Raw genomic sequence first — 20,918 nt, forward strand, 5'->3', positions numbered from 1 at the left:
AGATCGGTGTGTAATTCAACAGATCAAAATGATTTTTGCCTGTCATGGCATATCATCTATTGTCATATCGGACAATGGTCCTTGTTTCAATAATCATGAATGGACTGAGTTTGCTCACCGGTATGACTAGTCCCAGTTGAATGGGAAGGCAAGAAAGAATGTGCACATAGTAAGGCAGCTGCTCACGAAGGCCCTGGATAGCCAGAAAGACACGTATCTCACCCTACTTAGCAGCCATTCAGCCCCACTGGTAAATGGCCTGCCACCAGCACAACTGCTCATGAGCAGGCAGCTCTGAACAACCCTGGTGGTGCCCACGGTCAATTGACGGCTCCAGAGGAAGCAGATTCTACAGAAACTAAAGCAGAAAGAGATCTACAATTGGTCTGTAAGGCCACTCCAGCCCTTGCAAATAAGGGACACAGTCAGAATTGAGGACTCCAATGGCAAAGGATGGGTGAAGCTGGCAACGGTTTACAACAAGCGGGTCCGCACTCATACATGGTGTTTACCGAGGATGGCTCACTTCTGCGCCAGAACCGACAGGCGCTCCTCAAAGTGCTTAACCCTGTGGATGAGTCTGGGTGTAATCCCAAGCTGGAGAAAGACACAGACTGTCCAGCAGAGCCTGGCGCTAATGATGCATTAGCTGTGGTGACAGCGGAAAAGGCCAGCAATTGATGCAAGGTGGGGCACGCTCACCAACGCAGCCGGTTGCTCAGGTTGACCAGAATTAAGCGCAAGACTGATAGGCTGAACTTGTAAATCCACTTTTCTCCAAAGGAAGGAGGATATGTGGTAATGTGCACATATGCATATCTGTATATAGCTGTATATAATTGTACCATTGTATATAACTATATATAACAGTACCAATGCAAAAAGCTGATCATCAATACATGTAGTGACAGTTATGACCTCCTGCCAGTAAGTGGAGCCAGAAACACATGGAGCCATATATATATGTCAGGTGACTGACGAGAGGCAGGCAGTTGCTAGCAGGACAGTCGGATCTCACCGTAACTCTCCAGTAACATTGATATAATTGTCTGCATACAAGTTTGTTGGTTAACTGCCCATGTGTGAAAGAAAAAAGACTCGTTATAGCTACACACCCATGTTCTATGCGTGTCTTCATGATCAAGGAAGCCATAGAACACAACAGTCACCAAGAAACAAGAGACGTAATCAAACGTAGGAGACTGTAGAGATGAACCATGAATCTAATGGCTGGTATTCGGGATCTGAGTAATGTGAGAGCTGAAACTGAAGTTGAGAGTTGAAAGGAAAAGAGCACTGGGTTGAAGCAGAGTTGTCTTTTAAAATATGAGCGCCGAAACTGGAAATTTGCCAAATATTATTCGACCAATAAGAATGCTTTTGAATGAAAGGGCTTATTACCCGTCTATGTTAGCCATGCGAATTCAACTATTTATTGTCTTCACCATTTCCTTTAGATGTTTTTACTTGTATATTTATGGGGTACAATGCCTTCTATAAATATTTCAAGGAATATCACATTTTACAAAGTTTTGGAGCAGCAAATTGAATTTTATTCGAAGAATGTCAACTGTCTTAGATGTGTTTATATTTATTTTCACCTTTACCTCTCCAAGATACAGACACCGGGAGATGTATTCCAACAGCCCAATTTAAATTTTCCTAATTTAAGTAGTAAGTGGCTCTCTTGCGACAGCTTCCTTCAGCACTACAAATGGGATCAGGAATACAGTGCATGAATTGCTTTCCCAAATGCATATTCTACAAAAGCACATCAGACATGTTAATGCTACAGAGCTATTATGTTGCAACACAACGTAAGTTTTCATCAGCCTGGAAGCTTTCACAGAGTTACACTTTTCTTCAAATTACAGCTCCAGGAACCGATAATATTATTCCATGTGTATGTGCAAACATTCATATATTTTGATGTATATCTCAGTTTCTCGGAGACTTGTTTGAACATTGTTTGAAAATACTTGGAAAACTAACATGTCACTGTGCCCATCATCACGATGATATCCCATGTGAGAGACATGGCTCAGTTCAGAACAGCACCAAGTGCTAAATGTGCAAAAAGAAATTTCTAATAGTTGAATGTTCTAACCTTGCATTTCTCCAACTGGATCTTTGCAGTATCTGACTCAGTGACTGGTGGCTGTTGTGCTTTTAGCCAGCTCTCTGCAGAGATCACAGCTTGCTCAAGCTGCTGCAGCTGTGAGGAGACAGTGATGATCTTGCTCTGATACTGCAGCCAGTCCATCCTCTCTACCAACAGTTGACAAAATTCCTCCCAGCGGTTATGGAGCTGTTCTGAAGCCTGTTTGATATCATCAGCAGATGAAATTCCCTCTGTGAATACAAAAATAAATCAGGGAGAATATTTAATATTTAAGAAAGTTTTAAAACTGACTTTTTGTGCACATTCACTGAAATTTCATCAGAAGTAAAAATGCCAACTGAATTTTCAACACATTCAGAATTACAGATTATTTATATCAAGATTCTGTACTGTACTTGAATATATTAAAGATGTTTGAAGAGATCATTGGGAAAATTAGAATCGACGCTTTTCTGGATTAATTAGCGTAAATCCAAATGTGTAATCAATGAGTGTTGGCAAACATTACACTTGGTTTTGTGTCTGATTTAGAGATACAACCTTGTGTTTATAAAATGTGCAAGTGGTAGGAGCTCACTGCTTAGAAGATGAGATACTCTCGGAAGTTCAGATTATATCCATTGATCCTCACGAGACCCACAGCATATAAACTAACACTTATCATTTAGATTATGGTGACTAGTAAAGAATAAAATGACATAATTTATAAAATTAAATGCTGACATACTAAAAGCAACAAACAAAGAAAATAAAATTCTGAAAATTTGAAGTTAACACTCCTCTGTGGATTGTAATGTTTTTTTAAAAATATTTTTGTTCAAGACATTTTAATTTTATACACAAAACACAACATTCCATCCAACAATATACATTTCTCATTATCAACCCCCCCCCCACCCCACATGAATATGAAACAAAACAAACCCACTGATGCTTACAAACGCTTCAAGAAGGAGAAGGACAGCCTTCACCTCACGTAGAACCGCTGCTCCAACCCCCGAATGGCAAACTTCTCCAAAAGTAAAAATTCTTCCAGATCACTCACCCACACCACTGTCCTTGGTGGCTCCAGAGTCCACCACCCTACCAGGATCCTCCTCCAGGCTATTAGGGAGGTAAAGGCCAACACATCGGCCTCTCTTCCCCTCCTGTACTCCCTAATCTTCCGATACTCCAAATATCGCCAGCAACAGGCTCGGGCCCACCTTCACCCCCAAGATCTCCGACAGCATTCCCGAAAACCACTCCCAAACTCCATCAATTTCAGACAGGACCAGAACATGTGTGTGTGGATCGCTGGCCCCCTGAAACACCACTCTCATCTGTTCACCACCTCATGAAAAAAACACTCATACGCGTCTTTGTCATATGTGCTCTATGCACCACTTTAAATTGAATTAAACTCAAATCTTGCACATGAGGAGGTCACATTTATCCTGCACAAGGCCTCACTCCAGATCTCCCACCCCCCCTTCAAATGCATCATAAGACTATAAGACACAGGAGCAGAATTAGGCCACTCGGCCCATCGAGTCGGCGCTGCCATTCAACCATGGCTGATATTTTCTCATCTCCATTCTCCTGCCTTCTCCCCATAACCCCTGATCCCCTTATTAATCAAGAACCTACCTATCTCTATCTTAAAGACACTCAGTGATTTGGCCTCCACAGCCTTCTGCGGCAAAGAGTTCCACAGATTCACCACCCTCTGGCTGAAGAAATTCCTGCTCATCACCACCCAACTCCTCCTTTTCGCCTCCATCACAATTTTCTCCCTCTCCATTAACTGCCCACAGATAACAGAGATCTTGCCCTCTCCTATCTCAGAAACTATCCTCTCCAACAACGAAGGGAATGATAACTGTAGAAACGTGGCCAGCCCCTTCTTCATGAAATTCTTAATCTGCAATTAATTATAATTAAGCAAGTTCCCCCTCGGCAGCTGAAACGTCTCTCCCAATTCCCCCAACTCTGCAAATCTACCTTCCATGAACAAGTCCCTAAACCTCTCTATCTCCTCCATCCCACCCATTCACAAACCCTGTATGTTGAATCCAAACCTGGAATTAATCTATGATTTCCACAAATCAGCGCCCACAGTAACATGCCCTCCAGCTTAAAATGTTGCCTAAACTGATTCCAAACACTTAACAAAGCAACAACCACTGGACTCCTAGAGCATTTGACTGGAGAGAATGGAAGCAGAGCCTTGTCCCGAAACAGTAAGCCTCCTCCATCCGATCCCAGATCAACCCTTCCTCCACGATCCATTTTCAAATCTTTTCCACATTTGCTGTCCAATAATAATTAATCAAATTTGTCTACGCCCATCCTCCTGAACGCTGTCCCCCTGTAGAAATGCTCTCCAAATCTATGCCCCCTGACCTGCCCAGAAAAAGGTCGAAATTATCCTATTTACCCTCCCAAAACACATTTTAGGCATAAAAATTGGAGGGTTCTGGATAATAAATAAAAACCTTGGAAGGATCGTCATTTTCAGAGTTTGGACCTACCCTGCCAGCGATAGTAGAAGAACATCCCACCTCTTTAAATCCTTCTTTCACCCCTTTTACCAAGTTGGCCAAATTCAACTTGCGAAACAGAGCCCAACTATGCGCTACTCATATTCCCAGATACCAAAAACCCAACCTGACCAGCTGAAACGGCAACCTTTCCAGTTCCCTTCCTTATACCTGCGAATTTACCGAGAACACCTCACTTTTCCCTGCATTTAATTTATACCCAAGAACAAGCCAAATCTCCATAATCCTATTCATACTAGAAATCGAGTCCATCATATGTGACAGCAAGTCGTCCGCATATAGGGACACTCAATGTTCCACACACCCTCTCTCTATTCCCCTCCATTTCACCAGGGGTTCAATCGCCAACGCAAAATGCAATGGGGAAAGTGGACAACCCTGCCTTTTTCCCGTGTAAACAAAATACTCCAAATTTGTTGTGTTAGTGCAGACACTTGCCATGGAGCCCCTGTACAACAACCTAATCCAAACAATAAGCCCCAGTCCAAAACTAAACTGCCCCAATACCTCAAAGCTAATCCGACCAAATGCCTTCTCCATGTCCATGGATATTATCCTTTCCCTTTCCTGACTCATCAGGGGTGTCATCACCACATTCAATAATCTTCTAATATGGATGATAACTGTCTCCCCTTCAGGAACCCCATGTGATCCTCAGCTACCACCCCGGCACATAATCCTCCAGTCGTGTAACCAACAACTTTGCATCTGCATTTAGCAATGATATCAGTCGTTAAGAATCACACTCCTCTGGATCCTTGTCCTTTTTCAAAATGAGTAAAACTGAAGTTTGTGCCAATGTGTGTGGGTGGGTGTTCATGCCTGGCTAAAAAGTCATTAAACATTTCCATGAGATGAGGCCCTAACCCTGTTGTGAACATTTTATAAAATTCCGCAGAGGCAGCACGGTAGCATTGTGGATAGCACAATTGCTTCACAGCTCCAGGGTCCCAGATTCGATTCCGGTTTGGGTCACTGTCTGTGTGGAGTCTGCACGTTCTCCCCGTGTGTGCGTGGGTTTCCTCCGGGTGCTCCAGTTTCCTCCCACCGTCCAAAGATGTGCAGGTTAGGTGGATTGGCCATGATAAATTGCCCTTAGTGTCCAAAATTGCCCTTAGAGTTGCGTCAGGTTACTGGGTTATGGGGATAGGGTGGAGGTGTTGACCTTGGGTAGGGTGCTCTTTCCAAGAGCCGGTGCAGACTCGATGGGCCGAATGGCCTCCTTCTGCACTGTAAATTCTATGATTCTATGAAATCTGTCCCGGACCCAGAGCCTTTCCAGACTGCATTGAGCCACCCCATTACCTCCTTCAGCCCAGCCCCTGCATTTTCCCCTCTTCCACCACCGGGAAATCCAAGCCATCCAGAAACCGATTCATGTCTGAGTCTCTACCCCCTCCCCCCATTTCCCTCGGGGGCTCCTACTTGTACAGCCCCGGTAGAAGGCCTCAAACACCCCATTCACCTTACCTGGGTCAGAGATCACACTGCCCTCAGAGTCTTTAATTTGTCTAATCTCCCTTGAGGCCAATCTCCCTCAACTGGTGTGCCAGCAACCTATTAGCCTTCTCATGTTCATAAAATGCCCCCCCGTACCTAGCGCAACTGACCCACCACCTACCCAGTCGACAAAAGTCCAAACTCCATCTCTAGCATCTTCCTCTCCTTCAACATCTCCTCCTCAGGGATGGCCAAGTACTGCCGATCCATAGCTAAAATGTCCTCCACCTACCTTTGTCTTTCCATCTGTTATATTACAAGGGCGTAATATATATGCTACTCATTTGTCGTGCCAAGTTATACTTAACTTGATGATAAACAGTCAAAGTTTTTCGGTTGATGAAGCATTATTTATTGAGCAACAAAATAATATACTTGTGAGTTCTTTACTTTAATATTTGGCGAGTAGTAGAATTAACTAAGATTGAATTAAATTAACAATGAATATAATACATTACACTCTGAACTGGTCACACTTCGATCCATTAGCTACACACACACACACACACACAAAGAGAAGAGAGCGGGAAAACTGCTTGAGCTTGCTTATACACTCCGTTAGTGTTGCCCTCTAGTGATCATCTAACTGTACTGATTGAACATTAACTAATCATGTATTTACATATACAGAGATCACTACATCCCCCTTTTTTTGTGTTACATTTTTCTAGATACTTCTAAAGAAAATTGTATGTAAGGAAATTAAGTATTCTGTCATGCATTGTACATCAGTTATGAATCAATCAGTCAAATGCTCACAGGTTCAAATGATTTGGTTTTCAACGTTATCTGGTTGATCTTCTCAATTTCATTGGAGAAGTTGATACTTTAATGTCCTTCTGTTCACTTTCAACAGGTTGTCTGACATTCACATGTTGACTTAAAGGTTGATGTAGATTCAAAGTTGGAAATACAGGTTGGCGAATTTGAACTTTCAAAAGGTCATGCCTATTCCTTCTAATCAATCCACCTTCTCCAGTTTTGATTATGTAGCAACGTGGTGATACTTGCCTAATAACCATAGCAGGGTGAGACCATCTTCCATTAGAATGTCTGATTCTAACAATGTCATCTGCTGCGAGAGGTTTCAGTGGTTTTGCGTGCATGTCATAATAACATTGTTGCTGGTCACGTTGTTGTTGAAGCCTTTTCAACACACCCAGGTGATCTGGATTGTCAACTTGAATCTTTGGTAGTGTTCTTCTTATTTCACGATTGTACAACATTTGAGCTGGAAATAAACCTGAATTTAACGGTGAGGCTCTGTATGATAGTAATGCCAAGTAAAAATCCGATTGTGAATCTCTTGCTTTGCTTAACAATTGCTTTACAATGTGGACACCTTTGTCTACTTTGCCGTTTGATTGAGGAAAATTCGGACTTGAGGTAATGTGGTTGAAATCATATGTCTTTGAGAATTCCGTCCACTCCCAGCTTGCAAAACATGGACCATGATCTGATATAATAGAATGCCATTTATCGCAAAAGTTTCCTTTCAAGCTTTGATCACTGCTGTGGAGGTGAGATCTGGCAGTCTCTCACTTCAGGAAAGTTGGAATATTCGTTGATGATAAGAATGCCTACTTTCATCCACGGTGACATAGCTATGTCATGCTGTCGTAGTGTTTCTGTACACTGTGCCGGTTGACGCCGTTGACACATGGAACACAGCAATATCATTTCTGCGATGTCTTTGTTTATTCCAGGCCAATACACAGTTTGTTGTGCTCTTCTTTGGCACTTCTTGATTCAGAGATATCCTTCATGAATTCTGAGCATTTCTGACCTGAGGGTTAGTGGAATGACAATCCTGTCATTTCTTAATAGTAAGCCTTCTACCACAGTAAGTTCTGCTTTGAAATCGAGGACAGTGTCATTTTGGCCACACATGCTGCAGCTGATTGATAACTCTAAGCAAGGTTACATCGTTTTTTGTTTCATCACATATTTGCTTCAACTTCTCATCTGATGCAGGAAGGTTTTCTTTGTATAACTGCTGTTGTGCTTCTACGTCATTAATGGACTCGAAAGGTAGGTTATCAGTGTTTATGGATCTGGACAGTGTGTCTGCTGTGATGAGGTTTTTTCCAGGAGTATAGATTAATGTAAAATCATACCTCCTCAACTTCACCATCATTCTCTGCAATCGTGGGGTCATATCATTGAGGCTTTTCTCTATGATATTGACTAAAGGTCGATGATCTGCCGCAATGATGAACTTAAGTAAATTTTACACATAGTCATGAAACTTTGTGATTGCTGTAGTCTGTCCAAGACATTCTTTCTCAATTTGTGCATACCTGCACTCAGTGGCGGTCATCGCTCTGGACATGGTATGCTACAGGTATCCAATTTTGTTTGGTTGTCTTTTTGAAGTAAGACTGCACCAATTCGATCTTGACTTGCGTAAGTTGAGATCTTTGTGGGCTTGGTTGGATCTGATGCTCTTTTTAGCCTTAGTCTATTGGCTCTGATTACGTCACCTTTGCTCACGAGTCGCCAGGTATCTTTATGATACCGCCACGTGGTTCAAGTTCAGGTTATGATTAATAATACAGCACACCGCTTAGTAAGGATTAAAACAACGGTCATTTATTATATACAACAAGCAATATTAATACCCTAATACTACTTTCTATATAATAAACCTATCACTACTGGCCAATACTTAACTTAGGAAGAGCCCACCAGGTCAGGGAAACGAATGGCTTGTCCAATCAGATCTGGTCCGCGGGATTCAAAAGGCTGCTACAGGTCGGTGGCTAGGTGTCTCTACCGGATAGCGATCGCTGGATTCAAACTTACAGTTGCCGGTTGCTGTTCTTGCAAAGGTCTCGAGCAGGCGAAGAGGAGAGAGAGAGAGATGTGAACTTGGCCCCTCACTTTTGTAGGGCCCAGGGGCTTCCCGCCTCCCGGGCGGCCCTTGACCCTGAGTCCCAAGTGATTGGATTTGTCCCCAATCCCTGGGGTCGATGTGTCCAATGGTGAGGCGATTCCTCGATCGGGGGGTGGTCGTTCACCTGTGTTTGTTTCGGCCATTGCAGGCGCCGACAGGTCTGGCCCGGTATTCAATTGCTAATATGTTGCAATTGTTCCCGGGGATAGCCGATTTAACTGTAGATGCCTGGATAGATGGGCTGCAAACAGTCCTGAATGTAATTGCAAATACCTGGGTTGATGGGCTGTTGATAGCCCTGAGTATCGATCTGGGCTAACTTCCCCAGAGCCGAATATGCAATACTGTCTGCAGCTGCCTGCTTGTGTCTTGTTAGCTACTTTTCCCAGCAGTCTTTCGGGTTAGCCATTTCAAACTGGGTTTTGGCCAGATTAATCGGAACGCAGCCATTTTACGTGGCTACAGATTGAAGAAATTTAAACTTGGATTGTCATCAATTGCTGTTTGAGGTCCAGCCATTCTGCCTGGTGGTGTGGAGTCCACTCAAACTCAGTATTCTTTCTGATCAAGTTTCGTAGACCTACAGTTCTTGTAGATAAGTTGGAAATGAATTTCCCGAGGAAATTTAGGAATCCAAGAAATCGAAGTACAGTTTTCTTGTCTTTCGGCTGCTGCACTTGTTGTATGGCTGATATCTTTTCATTGTCCAGCCTGACACCTTGAGCTGATACGGTATCACCCAAGAAATTCAAGGACGAGTTTGCAAATGTACATTTAGGTTGGTTAAGTTTTCCTTAGTCTTGCAATGTGTTCTTCCTTAGTAGTTGACCAAATAATAATGTCGTCCACATAGACTCCCTTGTGATACGTCTAATTTTGTAAAAATGCGTGCGTTTGCCATCTCAGAAGTAATTTCTTCTCGCTTGGGAATAGGGTAGTGTTCCCTATGGATGCTCTTGTTTCGATCTTTGGGATCCATACAGATTCTGAGATCTCCTGAAGGTTTCTTGACGCAAACCAACGAGCTGACCCAGTCAGTCGGTTGTGTGACTCTGGAAATTATGCCTCGAGATTGTAATCTCTGCAATTCTGCTTTTAGTCTCTCACGTAGAGGTGCGGGAACTCTTCTTGGCGGATGTATGGTGGATTTTGCATCCTTTTTGAGCAAAATTTTGTATTGGTATGGCAATGTGCCCATACCTTGAAATACATCAAAATACAAGGAGAGTCTCCCTGAGATTGAGGCACAACATGCCTATACCTTCATGAACTGCCAGGTGATTTTATTGTCACTTCTCATTGATGTTGGTGTGAAAGGATTGATTTAGAGCAATAAACTACAATCATTATTTCTGCAACTCTCTATCATTCCTGCTACTCCTTCAATTTACAGTGATGATTATTCTAGGTTTTGGGAACAATCACAGTTCCAGTACATTAAAAAAAGAGTCAACCTGGACAGATTTTATGTAGCTAAAGGGTAAACCTCTTTGACAGGCTTGTATTCAAACTTGAAGATCCCACCAGAGCACACATGAATGTGATTGATGACACAGGCTATAGATGCCAGTATCCTTCTTTATTTACCGGATTTGGGAAGATTAGGGATAGTGTCTTCAATCTTGCAAAACACATTAATTCCACCAGTTTCACAAAATGTGAGACAGTTGCTATTTACAGTCGGTGCAAAAGCGTAATGGAAGTTGAAACACAAGAAGCAGTTAGTATTATTGAGGAATTGACTCATTGCTGTGGATATCAAATCTAGTCAGTTCACAATGCAAAGATGGTGAACTTTGACCACATATCCATCTTAAAGCAGTCAACAATCATTCCAGACAAGTATCCACTACCTAAAATCCAAGAACTATCAGTATAATTTCATGATTCCATAGTCTTCACAAAGCTTGACATGGAGCTATCTTCAGATACCACTGGTAGAGCTAGGTTGATATCTTACAGCTTCTGTTACTCATGAGGGTTTATCTCAATATGACAGAATGCCCCATAGACTATGTTCAGCATTTAGTGCATTGCAGAAGATCATTTCTTCAGTCTTGTTGGATGTTGAGGGCACACTCAACCTACCTGATGACACTGTTGTCCATGTAAGGGACAAAGTAGAACATGATCAGCAGTAGTCAGTGGTGTTCACTTGATATGCACAACACACTTTGACACTCAACAAGGCCAAATACACATTCACAGCAGCCAAGATTGATCTTCCAGCATATAGGGTGACAGCAGCTGGAGTAAATGCTGCACACAATAACATCAACGACATTCAAGCGCTTCCGATTCGGTCAAATGTGAAAGAGTTGGCATTGTACATTGGCACTTTCGACCTTTATCACAATTTGATTCCAAAGTACACAGGAACTGTGGAGACTCTTTCGATGCCAAAGTGCAAAAATGCACAATCGAAATGGACATTTGATACACTAAAGGACAAGCATTTCCGTTACAACGGTGTAAACCTTTGAAGTGTTTTTTTAACAGTCAATTTAATTGCCATTTCAAATAATGAAGTCTCTCCGCAAGCTTAGAAGCCCAAAAGCTTTGAATTACATGTCTTGCCATCAATTTAGTGACTATTGCCTTTTACAAGCCTTGCTGGACATGTCCAGGCAATTTCAAAGGGAAGGTTAAGATAGTTTATTCATATAGCTCTGCATGGATCCATTAACTCAGGGGAGCAGCCGTTTTTCTAACTGCTTTTTTTTTCGGAGGATGTCTCTTTGTTAAGCTCTGAGACATTCCCACCGGATCAGGGTTGGAACTTCGTCAGGGCTTGCGGGGAGGGCTGGGAGACTCACAATGGGTTTCATGATCGGCATGAAACTCATTTTTGGTCCGACTCCTGATTCACTGGGCTATCAGGATTCCCTCCGGTGGCAGGTGGTCCCTGCTGTTGGGTGAAATTATTCTGTTCTTTTGAGTTTGATTTTGTATATCAGTTGATGCTCACTGTGATTGATAAATTAAGCTTTGGTGTGGACTCAAAAAAGTAAACAAACAGTAGAAGCTACAGTAATCTGTAGCTGCAAGTACAGAGCAGATATTGTGCAACTTTAGAGATATTTTAAAACTCTTGTAAATAAATTTCCCACACAGATATAACCTGGACTTTACCATCTTTTCAGTGCTTTGAGATATAAAAATATACAACAAACAGTAATTTCTAAACCGTATACATCTATATTAAAAGTCTTACACCTGTTCACACATTAACAGTAATTTCTAAACAGTATACATCAAGATTCAAAGTCTTACACCGATTCGCACATTATCTGTCTGCAAAGGCTTACTTTCTATTGTTATTCTTTATTATATGATTGGTCAACTTTTTTCACATTTGAATTCCCAAGTCCAACTTTAATATTTGAAATGTCCTTTGTAAAGTTGTCATGATTTATTAATTGCATATGCTAGCGAGGGATGATCCTGTGAATCTAATTTTATAAACTCTCTCCTTTTTGAATCTTTGGGTCTGTGCTGGAAATTTTTAACCATGGCTTTTCCAAAGGTCAGCAGAGGTTTCTTAACAATAGATTGATTATCGCTGCATTAGATCCTTAAACCAAACAGTATTCAGGTACACAATGATTGTCGCTGTAAACACTAAAGGTTTTACTGTTTTAAAAAATCATTTTACGGACTTCCGGTGGCAGCCATGGAGTGAGTGGTTGCATATTTGGCAGCTCCCACTAATGGTAGTCTTTTTGTAGCCTTTACGCCGGTTTGTCACAGGAATTTTGCAGGAAAATAGTGCAGAAGTGAGAGTAGAAGAGAGTGACCCCTAGTTTATGGAGCTGCAGTCCAGAAGTGCCCGAAAAAAAGAGAACCAGTTGGTTGAGGCGAGTGAAGAGTGGACAACGCACGCAGAGATAGTGGATGGGCAGGGTCTGGCCCTGCCAGCACAGTGGTCGATGGACCAGTTGGTGAGCTTCCTGAATGAGAAGTTCACCCAACTGCGGAAGGAATATTTGGAGGACCTGGCCCGGGCGGTGGACTCAATCAAGTCAGTGGTTGACCGTGTGGAGTCGAGACTGGCAGACCAGGGACAGGCGATCCAGAGGTTGGAGGAGCTGGCAGGGGAGCATGAGGAACAGTCCACCTAAATGGCAGCAGAGATTGGGCTGATGCGTGACCAGCAGAAGCGACTGCTGGAGAAAGTGGAGGACCTGGAGAACCGTTCTCGGAGGCAGAACATCCAGATTGTGAGTCTGCCGGAGGGAATCAAAGGATCGGATGCGGGTGTGTATGTTGGGAAGATGATGAAGAAGCTGCTTGAGGAAGGTGCGTTTGACCGGCCGTTGGAGGTTGATCGGGCCACAGGGCACTGATGCGCCAACCCCAGGGGGATGAGCCTCAGAGGGCGATGGTGGTACGATTGCATCGGTTCCTGCACAAGGAATTCATCATGAGGTGGGCCGGGCAGACAAGGCGAAGCACTTGGGAAGGCGTTGAGATTCGGGTGTACCAAGACCAGGGAGCAGAGCTCGTAAAGAGAAGGACGACCTTTAATGAGGTCAAGTCGGCCCTGTACGAGAAGCGTATTAAGTTTGGTTTACTGTACCCGGCTCGCCCATGGGTGACCTATGAGGGCCAGGAGTTGTACTTTGGCTCGGCGGAGGAGGCAGCAGACTCCATGAAGGAGAATGGACTGGCAGGAGAAGGAGGACCTTGAACTTTGATTGAAGAGAACTGAATTATGCTGTGAAAAACTTTAGTTTTTTTTTTTAGTTTTCCCCGTTTTTTCGGTTCTGGTTGGGGTTAGGCCGGTTTGCAGTGCTTTGTTAAGGGATGAGTGGTGGGTCTCTGTGTTCAGACCTTGGGAGGGATTGTTTGTTTGTTTTTACTTCATGCCTTTGTTTTGATTGTTTGCACTAAGCAGAGGGGGAGGGGAATCAATGGTGGGGTAGGATGCTAGGCGCTACGGGCGGGGCTGCCAGGCTAGCTGGGCTGGCTAGTTCACAGAAGCAAAGTGAGCTGAAGATCGACGTGGGGGGGGGGGGATGGGAGAGGGAGTGGGAGTGGGGGGGGTTTATACTGCTGACGGGGAGGGAACATTCAAAGTGGAGGAGGATGCGGGTTGATTATCATAGAATTTACAGTGCAGAAGGGGGCCATTCGGCCCATCGAGTCTGCACCGGCTCTTGGAAAGAGCACCTTACCCAAGGTCAACATTTCCACCCCATCCCCATAACCCAGTAACCCCACCCAACACTAAGGGCAATTTTGGACACTAAGGGCAATTTTGGACACTAAGGGCAATTTAGCGTGGCCAATTCACCTAACCTGCTCATCTTTGGACTGTGGGAGGAAACCGGAGCACCCGGAGGAAATCCACGCACACACGGGGAGGATGTGCAGACTCCGCACAGACAGACAGACAAGTCGAAATCGAACCTGGGACCCTGGAGCTGTGAAGCAATTGTGCTATCCACAATGCTACCGTGCTGCCCATTTTTTTTTTTTTTTTGCTGGTTGCCTGCCTGCCTGCCCACTCTCCTGAGCCCTGACCTGGAGGCCGAGAGTCACCCTGCTGCTCCCCCGCAACGTCCGTTGGTCAGCCCCTCCTCCTCACCTAGCTGATGACGGTAGTTGCCTGAGGGCAGGTCAAGGGAGGTGTGGAGCACGGGCCGCAGACTGGCCTAGGAGAGGTTATGGTTGATTGGCAGGGGACGGGGGGGACGGGGGGGAAACAGGGGGGGGGGGCGGGGGACGCCCCCCCAACCAGGCTGGTCACGTGAAACGTTCGGGGACTGAATAGGCCAATCAAAAGGGCCTGTGTGTTCGCGCACTTGAGGCAACTGAAGGCGGATGTGGCCATGTTGCAGGAGCCACATCTGAAGGTGGGGTATCAGATTAGGCTAAGGAAGGGATGGGTTGGATAGGTGTTCCATTCGCAGTTAGACTTTAAAACGAGGGGGGTGGCGATCTTGGTTGATAAGCGGGTGGCATTGGAGGTGGGGAATCTAGAAGCGGACCCGGGGATAGATATGTTATGGTTAGTGGAAAATTGGAGGGAATGGCTGTGGCATTGGTAAATATATGCCCTGAACTGGGATGACGTTGAGTTTGTTAGACGGGTACTGGGGACGATCCCAGACCTAGATTCACCGGATGATTATGGGGGTAGATTTCAATAAGGTCCTGGATCCAAGGCTGAACCAGTCGAGTTCAAAGTCTGGGAAAGTATCAACTATGGCAAAGGAGCTCGGAGGGTTCATGGAGCGCATGGGGGCAGGTCGATCTGTGGAGGTGTGGGAGACCGAGGAAAAAGGGAGTTTTTGTTCTACTCCCATGGGTATAAGGTGTATTCCCGGATAGGCTTTTTCATTATGGATAAGACACTGCTGGCTGAGGTGGTGGATGTTGAATATTCAGCAATAGTGCTTTCAGACCACGACCCGCACTGGGTGGACTTGCAAGCCAGCAAAGGGAAGGCTCAGCACCCGCAATGGAGGTTGGATGTGGGGCTGCTGGCGGAGGAGGAGGTCTATGAGCGGGTGTGGGAGGCCATTCAGGGATATACAAGGATCAATGACACGGGTGAGGTTTCGGCAGGCGTGGTTTGGGAGGCATTGAAGGCAGTTATAAGAGGAAATTCATCTCAATTCGGGCCCATAAGGAGAAGGCTGAGCTGACTGAGTTGGACAGATTGGTAGGTGAAATTTTACAGGTGGTCAGGAAGTACGCGGAGTCTCTGGATGACGGGCTTTTGAAGGAGCGTTATAGACTGCAGCTGGAATTTGAGCTCCTGTCCATAGGTAAGGCGGAGTGACAGCTGAGGAGGGTAAAGGGGACGGTGTATGAGTATGGGGAAAAAGCCAGCAGGATGCTGGTGCACCAGCTGAAGAAACAGGAGGCGGCGAGAGAGATTGGGAAAGTGAGCGTTACATGGGGGGGAAGGTGATTCTGGATCCGGCGGGGGTGAATGCTGTGTTTCGGTAGTTTCACAATAAATTGTATAAAACGGAACCCCCAGCCGAGTTGGAGAGTATGAAGCGATTTCTGGGGGGGGCTTGAGTTCCCGAGGATAGATGAGGAGTTGGTGAAAGAATTGGCAGCTCCAATTGTGCTTGGTTATAGACGGGTTGGGGGTGATGCCCTGGGACCAGACGGATAGAGTTTATAAAATATTTTCCGGGCTGTTGGGGCCGCTACTGGTAAAGGTTTTTAATGAGTCGAAGGAGCAGGGAGTGCTCCCCCCAACGTTATCGCAGGCATCGATTTCCCTTATTGTGAAGCGGGATTAGGATCCGGAGAGCTGTGGGTTGTAGAGGCCAAACCCACTGCTAAATGTGGATGCGAAATTGCTGGCAAAGATCTTGGCCACACGTGTAGAGGATTGTGTGCCGGAGGTAATATGGGAGATCAGACGGGATTTGTGAAGGGACGACACCTGACATCCAACATTAGACGGCTCCTGAATGTAATAATGATGCCTGCGGAGGGGCGGGAGGTCGAAGTGGTGGTGGCCATGGATGCAGAAAAGGCCTTTGATCGGGTGGAGTGGAAGTATTTGTGGGATGTCGTGGGAAGGTTTGGGTAGGGATTTGTGGATTGGGTCCGGTTGCTATACCAGGCACCGGTGGCGATTGCAAGGACAAACCGGGTTCGATCAGAATATTTTAGTCTGTGTCGAGGGACGAGGCAGGGGTGTCTACTCTCCCCATTACTGTTTGCCCTGGCCATAGAGCCTTTGGCAATGGCGCTGAAGGCATCAAACATTTGGTGGTGGATAGTGAGGGGGGGGGGGGGGGGGGGGTGGAACATAGGGTCTAGGCTCTATGTGGACAATTTGCTCCTTTATATAACAGACCTGTTTGGGGGGGGACTGCAGGAATTACGGGGATACTGGAGGAATTTGGTTGATTCTCAGGTTACAAACTGAATATGGGCAAAAGTGAGGTTTTTGCGATCCAGGCAAGGTGGCAGGAGAGGAGACTGAGGGAGATGTTGTTCAAAGTTGTGTGAGGGAGTTTTGGTACCTGGGGATTCAAGTGGCAAGGGACTGGGGTCAGCTTCATAAACTGAATTTGGCAGGTTGATTGAGCAAATGAAAGGGGACTTCCGTAGGTAGGACATGCTCCCGCTGTCATTTACAGGGACGGTACAGACTGTGAAAATTACAGTCCTCCCGAGATTGCTGTTTGTGTTTCAATGCCTTCCAATCTCCACCGCCAAGGCACTTTTTAGGAAGATGAATGCAAGTTTTATATGGGCTGGGAAAGCCCCAAGGGTGAAGAAGATCCTTCTTGAGCAGGGGAGCGGGGAGGGGGGCTTGGCCCTTCCGAACTTTATTCATTACTACTGGGTGGCTAATATATCTATGTTTAGGAAATGGGTAGTGGGGGAGGAGTCGGTGTGGGCGCGAGTGGAGGCGGTATCTTCCAAGGGCACGAGTCTGAAGGCTCTGTTAACAGCACCTCTGCCATTCTCACCGGCTCGGTAACTCAACAAGCCCAGTGGTAGTGGCAGCCCTGACAGTGTGGGGGCAATGGAGGCAGCACATGAGACTGGAGGGGCCATCGGTGTGGTCACCGATTTGTGATAATCACTGGTTCGCTCTGGGGGTGCTGGATGGGGCTTCAGGAGGTGGTAGCGGGCAGGGATTGAGAGATTTGGGGATCTTTTCATTGAGGAGGGGTTCCCAAGCTTGGATGAGCTAGAGGATGAGTTTGAGTTGCCGGGTGCGTAGTTGTATGGATAGTTATGGCTTAGGGCTGGGGGGGGGGATATACATCATTGTAAGTACACAAAGGGTTAATTGTACAGACACTACACTCAGCTAGACACGAGAGGGAAAACCAGAGACATGACACACAGGCAGTCAACCAATAGGTCAGTAAGATAGGACACGGCCAATGGGCAGTCATGATACACACAGAGGTGACACTACCACAGGAGGGCAGTACACCAACCCATATAAAAGGACACATCACATATGCTCAGTCTCTTTCCAGTGGAGACACTCAGTGAGTACAGACACAGGGTGGATTGAACATCATACCCACCACGTGGATTGTAGCAGACTGGTTTGTCAGTCTGAGTAGCTATAGCAGGATTAACTGTAGCGTCGAATCCAAGGAGGAGAATTGTTAATAGTTCAATAAATGTGTTGGAGCTATCTCCAAGTCTGAACCTTCCTTTGTCAGAGTGCACATCAAGGAAGCGGCTTATGCTACGTCAAGAGCATAACAAAACATGGTTCCAGAAGTGGACTGTTAAATCCATATAGTTTCAACTCAGCGAACAGTGACAACCATCAACAAAAGCCAGGCAAGATGATGTTCGGGATTCCGATTCCACAGCAGCTCCAGCACCAAGGCAATCTCAGTGAAAACTGGCGTTGGTTCCGGCAGAGATTCGAGATCCACCTGGCAGCGTGCGGCCTAGATGGTGTGTCGGATGCAGAGAAAATAAAGCTTCTACTTATCATCGCGGGTCCAGAAGCAGCTGAAATCTTCCAGACCTTCAAATACTCAAAGGGGCAAAACAAGAGCGACTTCCAGGCAGTCCTGGACAAATTCCAAGAATTCTGCGAGGAAAATACAAGGAACAAAGGTAAAAGAGGCGCCAAAACTCACCGCGAGGTAGGCTTGCAGCAAAGAACGGCAGTTTTGAATTGCAGCCATCTTGGAAAAGGTGCTGCACATGTGCAGTTGCGCGAAGAGCGCACAGAACGGGAAGATCCATTTGCGCATGAGCGAGAAGCCACGCATGCGCAATTGCGAAAAAGGCCCTTGTAAAGGAACAGTGATCTGCGCATGCGCAATCGCTTCCTACGCTCTATGTCACAAGCGTCATGACGTTAGAGGCCCTGGACCATGCCCACTTAAAGGGGCAATGTCCCAAAACATGAAAAAAAAAATTGAAAGCCTCAAAACCGGATTCTTTCACCTGGAACGACAGCACAATGCCTGAACTTCGACCAGTAGCTGAAAGTAAACTCCGCAGAAGCCTGCAACAAGCAGTAAGCACCGCTCAAAGAGATGATACAGTCGTTGAAGACAATGACTCAGACCTTGAAATCTTCTTTGGACAGCGCGAACCCAATGCCAGCTCCGACACAAAACGTGATGATATGGGCTTGGAAGACAACGACTCAGACGAAGCTTTCACCTTGGGAGGCTACCCCAGTACCAAATCCGAACCGCAACTAGACGTGTTGCACATTGACGATCCCGACGACGAGTTCTTCGGATTTCAGGATCTTTAGCCCACCAGATATGACATCCCGATTCGTGAGTGCAGGATTATGCTGCGGCCTGACATCAAGAGACAGAGAGCGGTACAAGCCCACAGAGAGCGGCCTGCTGCCACACAGAGTGGTCCACGCACCATAAAGGGTCCCCGACTCCACACAGAGAGTGGTCCACACACCACAAAGGTTCCCAGCTTCTACACAGAAAGCGATGAAAGACTCCACAGAGAGCTCGTAGACAGACTCCACGATAGAAGCAACGCAAGACTCCACAGCTCAGTCTTTGCATGAACAAGAAGTAACTTGAGTGACACAAGCCTTCAGAGCGAGCTCGTGGACAGCCTCCACGATAGAAGCAATGCAACACTCCAAAGCACAGTCCTTGCATGAACAAGACCATGAGCATCTATAAATGCAAGACAATGCAAGTCTGCCACGCTCAAGTGAACAAGAAGAAGACTCTGACAGTCTACCACGCTCAAGTGTACAGCAAGCAGGATATGACAGTCCACCCAGATTATTTGAGCCACCAGAAGAAGACTCTGACGGTCTACCCAGCTCATGTGAATGACAAGAAGACACTGAGGCTCTACCCACTGTATGTGCGACAAGTGACGACAGCGTCCCACTTCCCATACCAGGTGTGTAACGTGACTGACAGCTAGAATGTACGGAGGCACTCGACAAACACAGTGAGACTACTGGTGACTCCAGTGACACCACGTTACTTCAAACCTCACTTGCTCGAGCCTCTCCGCAAGCAAATGCATTCCTGATTGTTTTGACCCCGGACGGGGAGCATCACAAAACTTCAGAAGATTCAAGTGAACCTGAAATGACTCCGGACGTGGAGCATCAAGAAACCTCAGAAGATGCAAGTGAACCTGCAGTGACTCCGGACGGGGAGCATCAAGAAATCTCGGCTGACTCAAGTGAACCTGTAGTGACTCTGGACGGGGAGTATCAAGAAACCAAAGCTGATTCAGGTGAACCAGAAAGGGCTCCAGACGGGGAGCATCCACAAGCCAAAGCTGATTCAAGTAAGCCGGACATGACTCCAGACGGGGAGCGCCGCAAACTCAGTGATGGCATGCTCAAGGAGACAGCAGATGCCACAAAGCACGCTAACGCGAATAACTGTGTGCAGGACTCGTATTATCCACAGAGTGTGGTCCTTGAGTGTGGCAAACACGGCAACAAAACCAACCACAACAACACCAGAAACAATGGCAAGAAGCGTACCAAAGGCAACAACGTCGACAACAAGCACGACAAACCCAACGCCAATGGAGCTATGACTGGTACGACATGGTACAACTCTGCAAATGAGGGACACTGATACTGCTCAGCTCAGTACAATGACATAACATGGCAGGACGATGCATCTTACCAATTTACGTTTGCTGCACTACCAACAGGCAACCTGGCTTTCAGGACAGATGCCATCAAGAATTACCACCACAAGCATCGAAAGAGAAAAAAAAAAAGAGTCCAAATCTGACAACAAAGTAATTTGACCACTTCTTGGTTTCTTCAGCACAGGGACACTGATGGCGTTTACAATGCAATGCCACCATCAACATCACAACTCACCAACCAAACAAGAAAGTTGCTCGACCATAATAATTTATGAACTTTGGA

General features: G+C 45.7%; 1 protein-coding gene across 15 annotated transcripts in view; it reads right to left on the reverse strand.

Moving 5' to 3' along the window:
• dmd (dystrophin) overlaps positions 1-20,918 on the reverse strand; it is a 3,042,490-nt gene that overhangs the window by 1,798,878 nt on the left and 1,222,694 nt on the right. For all 15 annotated transcript variants that reach the window (XM_072513983.1, XM_072513987.1, XM_072513978.1 and 12 more), the window contains one exon: positions 2,108-2,352. In XM_072513983.1, the coding sequence (XP_072370084.1) occupies positions 2,108-2,352 (245 nt within the window). The remainder of the gene's footprint in view (positions 1-2,107; positions 2,353-20,918) is intronic.

This window comes from Scyliorhinus torazame, chromosome 8, assembly GCF_047496885.1.
Source record: "Scyliorhinus torazame isolate Kashiwa2021f chromosome 8, sScyTor2.1, whole genome shotgun sequence".
Lineage (NCBI taxonomy): Eukaryota > Metazoa > Chordata > Chondrichthyes > Carcharhiniformes > Scyliorhinidae > Scyliorhinus > Scyliorhinus torazame.